The 13,052-nt window shown below is 51.6% G+C and overlaps 1 protein-coding gene across 7 annotated transcripts in view; it reads right to left on the bottom strand.

Moving 5' to 3' along the window:
• The window catches only part of MYH14 (myosin heavy chain 14), a 91,214-nt gene that overhangs the window by 42,457 nt on the left and 35,705 nt on the right, over positions 1 to 13,052 (bottom strand). For 5 of the 7 annotated variants that reach the window (XM_043598447.1, XM_043598446.1, XM_043598449.1 and 2 more), the window contains 6 exons: positions 11,545 to 11,659; positions 9,637 to 9,735; positions 7,587 to 7,774; positions 2,965 to 3,086; positions 682 to 751; positions 399 to 559 (listed from right to left, as the gene is read on the bottom strand). In XM_043598447.1, coding sequence (XP_043454382.1) covers positions 399 to 559; positions 682 to 751; positions 2,965 to 3,086; positions 7,587 to 7,774; positions 9,637 to 9,735; positions 11,545 to 11,659 — 755 coding nt within the window. The remainder of the gene's footprint in view (positions 1 to 398; positions 560 to 681; positions 752 to 2,964; positions 3,087 to 7,586; positions 7,775 to 9,636; positions 9,736 to 11,544; positions 11,660 to 13,052) is intronic. The other 2 variants (XM_043598451.1, XM_043598450.1) reach the window with 1 other exon arrangement.

A 13,052-nucleotide genomic window follows, 5' to 3' on the forward strand; every position in this document is an offset into this window, starting at 1 on the left:
TCCAGACTGTGACGCTCTGTGCCCTGGTAGGTCTCCCCCACTCCAGACTGGGGTCCCCCGAGGCACTGGCCAGTAGGGTGACCGCCGTGACCCGGTTCACCCGGGGCTTGCTTTGTTTTTGCACTGAAAATCACGCATCCTGGGGAACCTCCAGTCTCGGGCAAAGGAGGCTGGTCGGTCACCCTATGGCCAAGCCTAGATCTTCTCCGTGTCCCGAGCACCGCTCTGTACTGGACCTGGCCTGTCGGGGCCCTCAGGGACTGCAGAACCGAAAAGCCCGGGCATCTGGTGACTCTATCCCTCTTTGTTTCTCAGCCCTTCTGCCCTGTTGGAGGCCCCGACACCTGGAGCCGTCTGGTCAACCCCTCCCTGCCCCGGGAGATGGCGTGGTGCCCTACCTGCGAGCTAGGTAACCCCGGGCAGCTGCCTGAAAGGACACGATGATGTCTGTGACCTTCAGGTCCCGTTCCTCTTCCAGCTGGGCCAGGACCCCTGCCCGGAAGAAGATCTTGCTCTGTCCCACACGGTAGAGGTTGGGGTCCAGTTCTAGGGCCTGGATCTGTGAGGGGTGACAAAGAGGAGGGGCGATGGGGGGAGGTCCCGGACCCCCTCTTCCACCACCTGGGACCCCGCACGTGCACACATCCACACCTGCACCCCCAGGCAACACCCCGCACTCACCATCTTCTCGCAGGCCTGTTTCCCATCCATAAAGCCCTTGGGGATGGCATTGGGCGTCAGGATCTCGTACCTGCGGGGGGGGGGGGGTACAGCCAGGTGTCAATGAACTCCCGCCATGGCTCGGGGCTGGGCTCGGAGGGACCGACAGCGATAACAACAGGGACAGTAAGAAAAGCCAACATTACAACATTTACAGAGCAGCGCCCACGGGGCGGAGGGCGTTACCACCGACAGCACTGGCAGTAAGAGCGCCACCTGGTGGACATCCGCCAAGTGCTGATCGGGAGGGTTTCACCGCCCGGCCAGCGGATCTCCCCGGGCGACTGCGAATAACAAACAGCTTGGTGCTTTGGAATATGTATTGTTTGTCAGGCCCTGAGCTAAGTGCCCTACTGCACGGTCTTCCCAACTTCTAAGTGGGAACTTAGCAACTGAGAATAAAGCAGGATACGTTTCATAAACACATTCATGTCTGTCTTCAGAGCCTTTCCCCTGCTGTGCCCTTCCCTGGATCTCAATATTTCATAAAAAAAAAAAAATACACATTATATATACAATATGTATACACATAAACGAATATCATGGACATAATGTCATATATATATATATATATATATATATATATATATTTTTTTTTTTTTTTTTTAAGTTTATTTTTTGAGACAGAGAAAGCAGGGGAGGGGCAGAAAGACAGGGAGAGAGAGAATCCCAAGCAGGCTCCACGCTGCGTGGAGCCCAACGGGGAGCTCGATCTCACGACGGTGAGGTCATGACCTGAACCGAAACCAAGGGTCAGATGCTTAACCCGCTGAGCCACGCAGGCACCCTGAGGAACGGGGGTGGGGGTGGGGGGGTGGGGGGGGTGGGGTTTCACTGTATTTAAGTGGAATTTAAATTTGAAAACTGAAGCAGTGTAGGAGCGCCCGGGGGGGGGGGGGGGGGGGGGGGGGGGCTCAGTTGGTTGTCCACCTCTTGGTTTTGGCTCAGGTCACGATCTCATGGTTCCTGAGCTCTAGACCCGGCTGGGCGCTGACGCTGCGGAAGCTGCTTGGGATTCTGGCTCTTCCTCTCTCTGGCCTTCGCCTGCTTGCACGCACTCTCTCTCTCAAAACAAATTATAATTAAAAAAAAAAAAAAAAGCCAAAGCGGCGTAAAATATTTTTCTGTTAAATGCAACTTCACTGTTTTGCTAGGACTACATTTCAGAGCATCCGAACTTAAGGCACACTCCGTATTTCGCAGATTTGGTAGAAAAAAAAAAGAATGCACAGTATTTCACTACCACGTTTTTATATTGATTCATGTTAAAATTATCTAGTGCCTTAGATGTAACGGGACTAAATAAAATATCTTGGTAACATTAATTTCACCTGTTTCTTTTTTTTTTTAATTTTTTTTAACGTTTATTTTTGAGACAGAGAGAGAGACAGAGTATGAACGGGGGAGGGGCAGAGAGAGAGGGAGACACAGAATCGGAAGCAGGCTCCAGGCTCTGAGCCATCAGCCCAGAGCCCGACGCGGGGCTCGAACTCAAACTCACGGACCGCGAGATCGTGACCTGAGCTGAAGTCGGACGCTTAACCGACTGAGCCACCCAGGCTCCCCACCTGTTTCTTTTTATTATTAGAAATATCGCTACTGGATAATTTTAAATTGTGGAGAAGCCTCACATTCTGCTCTTTGTAATGGTGCTGCTGTATACAGCTTGTGTGAAGTGTAATTTATGTTACAATATTTACTGTATTTTTTTTTTAGAGAAAGAGAGAGGGCGTGAGCTGGGGAGAGGGGTAGACAAGGGGCAGGGGAGGGAGGGAGGCAGAGAGAATCTGAGGCAGGCTCTGCCGTGTCAGCACAGAGCCTCCCTCAGGGCTGGATGTCACCAGTCCTGAGATCATGACCTGAGGGGAAATCAAGAAGAATCTGACGCATAACGGACTGGGCCACCCAGGCGCACCTGGATTACTGGCTTCTTACACGCCAATATTTTCTGTTCTGTCCCATTCTATTGCATTTGTAAAGAAATGCAGATTGCCGCACGCCGATGGCAACATGGAAACGTATCATAAAGATTGCAACTTAACATAAGGCTCTATGCTTTTAGGGAAGGCACTGGTGGGGGGGGGTACTGCTCTCCCATTCCACGGAGGAGAAAACTGAGAACAGGAACCAGAGGAACTTGCCCAGAGTCCCCAGGCTCAGAAGTAGCCGGTAGGGGGGATGTGGGTGCAGACACGGTGGCCTCCAGACCCGAACCCAGCCCCACCGTCACCCCATCGCACTCACCGCTGCCGGAACTCCTGGAAGAGGATGCGGTTGGGGAAGCCCTGGCGGCAGATGCGGATGCCCTCCAGGACCCCATTGCAGCGCAGCTGGTCCAGCACCAGCCGAGGCTCCAGCTTCCCGGCCTGCGGAGAGCGGACACGGACACGCGGCGTCGGCGGCGCGGCCACACGGGGGCGCCACTCGCGGGCCCGCAGCCGTCAGGGGACGGGGGGGGGGGGGGGGGGGGGGGCCGCCCCCCACGACGCCGGCTCGGAAACGGTTGGCGATTTCATATGGTTCAACGTAGAATGTACTGAGCACCTACGAGTGCCGGTTTAGAAATGCCTGCCCGGGGCGGGGGCGGGGGGGGGGGGGGGGGGGCGGGGGCGGGTCTCGACCAGCGACCAGCGGGAGAGGCCGAAGATAAATGAGGTCAAGAAATCAATCCCTACTCAGCATGGGGGAAAAATAAAACGTTAAGTGCTAAGGAGAAAAGAGCAGCCCGGAGGGCGGGCGGGGAAGGGTGAATTTGCCCGGAGCATAGTCGGACGGCCTCCCCGGAAGGCGATGAGTTGAATAAAACCCATCCATCAGGGGCACAGTCGGTTGAGCATCCCGCACTTTGATTTCCACTCATGGTCTCATGGTTCCTGGGATCCAACCCCACCTGGGCTCTGAGACGACAGGGCAGGCCCTGCCTGGGATTCTCTCTCCCAATCTCAATCAATCTCTCTCTCTCTCTCTCTCCATGCCCCTCCCCCTCAAAATAAATAAACATTAAAAAAAAAACCCTTACATCATTATTTGGGGGTAGCTAACTTTTGTTGCTTTTTCTTTCCTTTTTTTTAATCGCTTCTAGGAAAATCTAAACCATTTGAAAATTCGAACTCTACATTCTATTTTTATTTTTTATTTCTTTGTTTCTGAGAGAGAGCGCAAGTGAGCAGGGGAGAGGGGCAGAGGGAGACAGAGAGAGAATCCCAGGCGGGCTCCACACTCAGCACGGAGCCCGACGTGGGGCTTGATCCCACAACCGCAGGATCATTCTTGTTGAAAGCAAGAGTCAGACGCTCAACCGACTGAGCCACCCGGGGAACCCCCAAACTCTACATTCTAAAAGAGAACTCTTGCCTTGCTTTGCCCAGGCCCCCAGAGCGAGCCACAGAGTCCCCAGTTTTTTATAGAACCTTCTAGATCAGCTGTTCTCAACTCTGGCTATACGCTGGCACTCTCTGGGAAGCTTACAAAAAAAAATCGCCAAAAAAATAAAAAATAAAAAAAACGAATATCCTGGCTACAGCACAGGGTAGAATCTGGATCTCTGGGGTGGGGGTGGGGGTGGGGTTAAGAATTAAACCATAAGAATCGTCATTCTGGGGGTGCCTGGGTGGCGCAGTCGGTTAAGCGTCCGACTTCAGCCAGGTCACGATCTCACGGTCCGTGAGTTCGAGCCCCGCGTCGGGCTCTGGGCTGATGGCTCGGAGCCTGGAGCCTGTTTCCGATTCTGTGTCTCCCTCTCTCTCTGCCCCTCCCCCGTTCATGCTCTGTCTCTCTCTGTCCCAAAAATAAATAAAAAAACGTTGGGAAAAAAATTAAAAAAAAAAAAAAAGAATCGTCATTCTGGATCTTTTTCTAGGGCCATCTAAGCAGCCTATATATCTAATATTTGTGCATCCGTCAAACATTTATTGAATATCCACTGTGCGCCAAGCACTGCTCTAGGCACTGGGGACTCAACAGTGAAAAAGGAGGTAAAAGCCTCTGCCCTCAGATTGCTTACGTTCTGGAAAAAGGCAGTTTTCTCTTTATTACTACGTGTCCCCTATTCCTTGGCAATAGGCTGCACTCCCGTGGGAGAGAGCTTTGTCTCCTCTGCTGCTCTCGGTCCATGACTGGCTAGGGCTAGCCCACCCTGGCTCCGGGCACGGTCATGTGACCCAGGGCTGATCAATCACAGTGAGCGGCTCAGGAGTGAGCGCAAGACCCATCTTGGACCCATGAGGCCACGGGACAAGAGACTCTCTTTCTCCTCCAGGGTTGCTGAACTAGGAGAACAAAAGTTTGGAGCCACTGGGGGCTGCCTTGCCGTCCTGAGGGGAGTAAGAGAAAGAAAGAAAGAGAATGAGATTGCTTCAGAGTGAAGACCACGCAGAGCCAAGCAAGGGAAAAATCCCTGACATCACGGTTGGAGCACCTGGATCCAGCTGTCACTGAACCCAACCTTGGGATTTCAATTAGGTAGTTTATACACCCTCATGTGTGCTTAAGCCATCTCAGTTGACTGTCTCACCATCAAAACAGCCCCAAGGAAATAGCTGGAAAGACCGGTGAGTTGAAAATGATATAGTGGACGGTCTCACATTAATATTTTGTTCTCTTCGTGCCTCCCTCCAGCCCCTCCTTTGACAAACTATTTGGCAGGCTGGAGGGGGGGAGGTGGATTACATTAAAAGGGACCGAGAAAACACGTAAATATACAGTATTTTGTAGGAACCCAATTTCTCACTGTCTCACACACACACACACACACACACACACACACACACACACAGGTACAAATTTGCATGAGGAAAAAGTGACCCTGAACTCTGTGATGTTGAACTAGAACGTGACATACTGGTGTGAACTCAGAGTTCCATATGTAAGGATACTTATATAAGTAAATATAGATGTAAATGTTTATATCCAGGGGTGCCTGGTGGGCTCAGTTGGCGGAACGTGCAACTGTTGATCTTGGCGTCATGAGTTCGAGCCCCACGTTGGGGGCAGAGTTTACTTAAAAAAATGTGCGTGTATCGGGGCGCCTGGGTGACTCAGTCGGTTGTGTCCGACTTGCGTGCTGACAGCTCAGAGCCTGGAGCCTGCCTTGGATTCTGTGTCTCCCTTCTCTCTCTCTCTCTCAAGAATAAACATGAAGGGGCACGTGGGTGGCTCAGTCCCTTAAGCGTCCAACTTCAGCTCAGGTCCTGATCTCTCAGTCCGTAGTTCGAGCCCCGCGTTGGGTTCTGTGCTGACGGCTCAGAGCCTGGAGCCTGCTTTGGATTCTGTGTCTCCCTCTCTCTCTGCCCCTCTGCTGCTCTGTCTCAGAAAATAAACACTTAAAAAAATTTTTATGTGTGTATATATATATGTGAGTACATGCGTTTACGTGTGTGTATGCATGTATATGCATTTGTGTGTATATACACAGCTATTTGCTGAGAGGTTCTGGAAGCACCCTGATACGGCTGAGTATACCTAGCACCCACATCTTTTTGTTTTTTTTTTTCATTTAATGTGTATTTATTTACTTTTGATGGAGAGAGCACAAGTGGGGGGAAGGAGAGAGAGAGAGACCGAATCCAAAGTAGGCTCCAGGCTCTGAGATGTCACTGCAGAGCCTGACATGGGGCTCGAACTCACAAACGGAGAGATCATGATCTGAGCTGAAGTCAGACAGTTAACCAGCTGAGCCACCCAGAAGCCCCACCTAGCACCCACATCGTAGACTCTAAGCACCATTCACTAAAAAGAACCAGGTCCCCTCGGAGAAATGGGTGACTCTATGTACTATGTATTTCACCAAATATAAGCCACCTTCAATCGCCAAACACGCTGTTACACCACCAAGAAAGAAAAACTCCTATCAATTAACCTCTGCCAGGCTACTGATTGGAAACCACATGCCCAATTTCAGAGATGCTAAAGTGTGAGAAATAAATGTGTCTTAGATTCGATAAAATAACAGTATTTGCAGACAGGAGATACACACACACACACACACACACACACACACACACAGTAACTACAGTTCCTAGTTTCTGAGGACGGAACCTCATTTGTGTTCTTTTTTTTTTTTTTTTTAAGTTTACTTATTTATTTTGATAGAGAGAGAGAGAGTGAGAGCAGGACAGGGGTAGAGAGAGAGGGAGAGAGAGAATCCCAAGCAGCCTCTGCCCTGTCAGTGTAGAGCCGGATGCGGGGCCTGAACTCACGAACCACGAGATCCTGACCTGAGCCGAAGCTGGATGCTTTACCAACTGAGCCCCCCAGGCACCCCTCATTTTGTGTTCTCGTTTTCCACTCATGTTGACCCTTCCCTGCAGGGCCCCTTCCCTGATTTTCCTAACAAGAAAACCTTTGGGTGGCCTACGAAGCCAGGCATGGTCTCCCCACACCTCCGTGACGCCCCCAGCCCCAACAGCCTGCTTTCCATCCCTTGTACCTTTCATGCCTCAACCTCCCACCGGGCTTTTGCACAAGCTCATCCCATCTCAGTCACCACCTCCTCCAGGGAGACTTCCCTGACTTCACCTTAGGTGATACTTACTTCCCCTACAAATTCAACTGGCCATTTATCGTGAGTGGTCAGTCGAGTGTCTGGGCTCCCCATTAGATTGTGAGAATAGGGGTTGGCTGCGCTTTTCTCTCTCCAGTATCCCCAATACCCTGCACTTAGTAGGTGCTCAATAAAATTTAAGTCCCACTGAAGAATGAATTTTCCTAACAGAGCACTGAGCCTGGGAGAGAAAGGAATTTGCTCAAGGTCACACAGCCAGTCGTAGGCGAGCCTGGGACCAGACATGGCTCCAACCGGGTTCAGTGGCCTCGCCTTTACCCAATGCCAGCGCTGCCCCCGCCCCGTCCCCAGGCCGGTCACTCACCCTCTTCTCATGGTTGGGGATGATACAGCGGACGAAGCTGGGGTTGGTGTTGCTGAGTGTGGCCATGAGGCGGCTCAGGGACTCCTTGTAGAGCTGTCCCACTGTTCGGAACATGCCCCGGCGGGGGCGGCCGCCGGGTGGGCCATCCCCAAGGCTGCTCACCTGCTCCAGCCCCACGATGCCCTCCACTACGGGGAAAGGAAACAGATGTAGAGAAAGAAGCGGGTCAGGGGTCAGTTTTAGGTGCACTGTTTTAAGTCAAAGTTCAAGGGTCTTGTCATTTATAGGACCTGGCACTTTACATATGAAACACCGGTAAGGTAGGTATTTGCAGTCCCATTGGACTGATGCGTAAACTCAGAAAGGTGGAAGTCTGTGCCTAAGGTCACACAGCTGAAAAAGTGCAGATCTAGGATTCGAACCCAGGCAGCGAGAGTCCACTGGAAACCTGGCCTCTGACCGCTCTTCTTCTCGAGGAACGATCTCCACTGTTCCTTATCAAAAAGTGGTCATGACAACGGCATATACTTACTTGGCACGTCCTCTGCCAGGCCCACTCGAAGCGCTTTATATATGCCTTCTCATTTATAAGCCTGTAAGAATCGTTCCCATTTTACAGGCGAGGAAACCGAGGCACAGAGAGGGAAACAGCGCACTCAGCATGGCCGCAGTTTTAGGGACTCAACATGATGTCCCACTGAGGACGTAATAAAGCCCGGCTTTTCTGTGCGATATTTAAAAGCACACGGACTGCCTCCGCATGAACCATTTTTCCAAAAAGGCCTGATTTCATGGTGACTCTTCTCTCTTTTGTCATCTGGTGGCGTCACTTCAGCTAGTGAGAAATCCCCACTCCTTCATCTTGAATTCTGTGGGGTTTTTTAATGTTTATTTTTATTTTTATTTTTGAGAGAGAGAGAGAGAGAGTGAGTGGGGCATGGACAGAGAGAGAGGGAGACCCAGAATCCGAAGCAGGCGCCAGGCTCTGAGCTGTCAGCACAGAGCCCAACGCGGGGCCTGAACCCAGGGACCGCGAGATCATGGCCTGAGCCAAAGTCGGATGCTTAGCCGACTGAGTCACCCATGTGCCCCTCGAATTCTGTTTGAAGTCACACCTCCTTTCTCAGGGACCTGCGGCGGGGGCAGACTCTGATGTCCTGCAGTCCTCAGTAATGAGGGTCATCAGGGGTCAACCAGATAATCTTCGCTTAGGGCAGGGCTTGGTGCACAAGTGGGGGCTCACCTATGGCCTTTTCCTCCCCAGGTTCAACGTTCCCTCTCACCGCCATGCTCCCAACTGTTATCAAAATGGTAATTAAGTTCTTACAGCACAGATAAGAGCAGAGGCCCTGGGATGTCTTGGGTTCAAATCCCAGCTCTGTCCTTTACTGTCTGTGTGACCTCAGGCATGTGTCTTAACCTCTCTGTGCTTTCTCATCTGTATGATGGGAATAATAGCACTAACACCTGCCTCGTTGGCTTGTTCGGAGGATCCTTTTTTTTTTTTTAAGTTTATTTATTAACTTTCAGAGAGACAGACAGTGTGAGTGGGGGAGGAGGGAGAGAGAGAGAGAGAGAGACAGAGACAGAGACAGAGAGAGAGAGACAGAGAGGGAATCCCAAGCAGGGTCCACACTGTCAGCACGGAGCCCGGCATGGAGCTTGAATTCACGAAACCGTGAGACCATGACCTGAACCGAAATCAAGAGTAGGCGCTTAACCTACTGAGTCATCCAGGCGCCCCTGTTCAGAGGGTTCTAGGCGTTAGTAACTGTAAACAGGCTCTGCACAGCACACAGCACGTAGTACATGCTCAGTAAATGCCAGCTGGTGTTACCAAGAGGCTTGTACTTTTATACATGCGGTTTAATTAGAAGGCGTCACGTGGCTACAAAGAGTCTGGAAACTGCTGAGGGAGGCGACAAGGAAGGAGAGCGAGAGTCCCCCGCACGGAGGAGAGGGGACAGATGTTCAAAGTCAGGTACCCGGTCCAACAGGCCCACCCTCTTCATCCGGCAAATCTCACCCGTCGGTGCACAGCAACACCCACCCCCTGACGGAGAAATGGCAGAGCTGCGCCTCCCTGAAGATCCTGGGGGTGACGGTGGGAAGGAGCCAAGGAAAGGGAATTGCTGGAAGCCCCCGTGTTCTGGGGGGTGAGGGCAGATGGAGGGGGGAGGCAGAGTGATGAGGGGTGGGAGATGCAATGGGAACAGCAACAGGAGGGAGGAGGGAGAGAAGGTGGCAAGAGAAAAAGAGCATTATTAGTCAACAGCACAGGGCAAAGCGGGAGGAAAAACTTGAATGTTGGCCATGAACTTTTAAAGCTAGGGCGACTGTCCTGTTCACGTTTGTGTCTACCCGTTGAGGGCATCAAGATGACCGGAAGGATGACCGTCCTTTGTGGGAATTCAATGCCAAGGAGATAAAAAATCTCTTTCCCTAGAGGTTAAATCTGTATCTGCTTTATTAGGTATCCCTTTTTGCCCTGGCTGCCAGGAAGCTCAAGGACTAACTCAATGCTCCTTCCTAGCTTGTTGCATTGGTCTCTCTGAGGAGAGCTTTTCCCCTGGGCTCCCAGGATCCTGGGCACCCAACTCTGGGCTCAGGACAGCCATAGTAGAGATTGATGCACAAGGGCCCCAGTTCTCTGTCCCTCCTGTGACTTGCAGCTCCTTGAATCTGGGCTGCTCTGACCTGCTTTGTTCAGGAGAGTTGTGGAGGAAGGAACACTGTACCGGGTTGGAGACAAGGACACAGCTTCCGCTTCTCTCTTGGAATCCCTGGAGAGCCAGGCTCATATGAGATGGGGTATGTGAGGGATCACGGTGGGGGTGGGGGTGGGGCATGATGTGTCCATAAAGGGGACACAGATATTAAAGAAGTGTGTGTGTGGTGGGGATTTTCTGAGGAGATGATTCTCATAGCAGAATCTGGTTCTGTTAGTGAACATCAAGCACTACTTTTCAATCCCTCTTGTACAAACCACAGAAGACACAAACCTCAAATTCCTCTGTCTAAAATCACCTCATAACATCAAGGCACCTCACACTCTTCTAGTTCTGTGAGTCCATTTGGGAACCATTCATCTTGCTTATTTTGTTCTCTTGTCTAATTGCGTGGGCTAGCAATTACAACTTTGCTTTTCATTTCAGTAAAAGGCGTCAGCAAACGGACAGACCCTGGACATCTTGAATCGGGGGGAAAAAACCAGGATGCTGGTTTTGTCGGTTGTGAAAATCATGTCTCCTCTAAGGAGGGGAAGTGGCAAACAAGGCTTGGCTTAAAGGTATGGGGTCTCACACTTTTTCTGCCCGTGCCTCCCAGAAGGGTCATTCCAAAAAGACTGATGACCAAATCTACAGGGGCCTTGTTGGAGCAGGAAAGCTTTGCAAAATCTACATCTCAGTCCATTGTTCTTCCCTGGGGCCCTGAAGGGAACTTTGTTAGAGTGCAGAAAGCAAAGCCTAAAAGGTGACTAATCTGTAAAACACCACCCTGCTGAGTTTCCTTGTTGTGATGAATTAATTTTCAGTCAAATCTGATTTTTTTTTCCTTAGGGATCACAGGCCATCTACAATGAATGACTTTCTCTCTTCCTTTACAATATTCATACAGTTATTTCTTTTTCCAGTCTGATTGCATAGGCTAGTATTGCCAAAACCGTGTTTCAGAGCAGTGGCGACCACGGGCATCCTCGTCTGTTTCTGGTTAAGGAGGAGTGTTTTATCACTGAGCATGAGGCTGGCTTGTAGCAGTCAGCCAATCATTCAATCAACGAGTCACCGATTGGAAATGCTACTGTCAGACCGTCTGGCCTGCCTGCCTCACTTCTCCGTCTGAGCAGATAAGTCACGTTCAGAACTTAGCCTCTAGAACAAAGGTGTGCACCCTGTGGGCTGGGAAGAGGGATGCACCGAGCTCCGGGGACAGGGCCTGGGGAAATGACGGTCCTCACCATCTTTCCAGATCTCTGCCGTTAGCCGGTCTGTGCTCTGGTGAAGCAGGGCTGCGACGTTGTCGTTCAGAGGGTCCATGTTTTTCATCAGCCACTCATTGGCCTTGTAGTCCACCTGGACGAAGTCACGCAGAGGAAGGTGGTGAGCCCGCAGGTTCACCAGCTCTCCCAGTTTCCCAAGGACCCTCCCAGAAACCCTGGAGACCTCCAGCTCCAGGGCTCTCCACAGATGAGAGAGCGTCAGTGCCACCTAGTGTCTGTGCCCAGAACTGCACCCTCCACCTGCATGGCCCCTCTCCCTTCACTTCCCTCATCTGTTCGAACCCACGAACTCTGAGATCATGACCTGAGCCAAAGTCTGACGCTTAACCGACTGAGCCACCCAGGCTCCCCTTAAATTTTTTGCTTTTACTTTAGAGACAAAAACACGCATAAAATGAGGTGATGTAAGGGCTCCTGAGTGGCTCAGTTGGTTAAGCATCAGACTTTGGCTCAGCTCATGATCTCGCAGTCTGTGAGTTCGTGCTCGGCAACCGGCTCTGTGCTGACAGCTTGGAGCAGGAGAGGGATAGAAGGAGAGGGGGGGGGGGGAAAGGGAGAGAGGGGGAAAGAGAGAGAGAGAGAGAGAGAGAGAGAGAGAGAGAGAGAGAGAGAATCTTAAGCAGGCTCCACACTCAGCACGGAGCCAGACATGGGCCTTGATCTCATGATCCTGGGATCACAACCAGAGCCAAAATCAAGAGTCAGACGCTCAACTGACTGAGCCACCCAGGCACCCCCCGTTTCTCGTCATTTCGGCCAGGGATTGGCAAACTACGGCCCGCAGGCCAAATCCAGGCTGCCGCGTTTTTGTAAATAAGGTTTTGTTGGAATACAGCCTTCATTTATGCATCCATTTATGCATCACCCGCTGTGTCTTTCACACTACAATGGCAGAACTGAGCGGCTGTGGCCGAGACTGGCCCACAAAGCCAAAACTACTTACAGAAAATGTTTGTGGACCCTCGATTTCAATTTCCAATCACGCCTGCCTCTCTTCTGTGAAATGCCCCCCGGCGTTCCTCGGCTGGGCTTTCACACCGCCCTACGCGGCCCCCACTAAACACCCCCCCACCCCCGCCTTACCCCCTAACGGCCTGTACTTGTCTCTCGCCCAGAGCAGGAGCTGTGTGAGGACAGAGACCCTGTCCACCCTGGGGCCCCAGCTTTGCTCGGCACAGGGCTGAGCACAGAAGGCACACCTTTGCCGGATGAGAGGATAAAATGCTGTCATTCTCCTCTCAGTGAACTCGGACCCACCCCTCCAAACCTATCGTAAATAGCCCCTCCTTGAGGAAGCTTTTCTTTTTTCTTATGTTTGTTTTTGAGAGAGAGACAGAGACAGAGACAGAGTGCAAGAGGGGGAGGGGCAGAGAGAGAGGGAGACACAGAATCCGAAGCAGGCCCCAGGCTCTGAGCCGTCAGCACAGAGCCCGACGCGGGGCTCGAACTCACGGACCGCGAGATCA

The sequence above is a fragment of the Prionailurus bengalensis genome, chromosome E2, assembly GCF_016509475.1.
Source record: "Prionailurus bengalensis isolate Pbe53 chromosome E2, Fcat_Pben_1.1_paternal_pri, whole genome shotgun sequence".
NCBI classification, from domain to species: domain Eukaryota; kingdom Metazoa; phylum Chordata; class Mammalia; order Carnivora; family Felidae; genus Prionailurus; species Prionailurus bengalensis.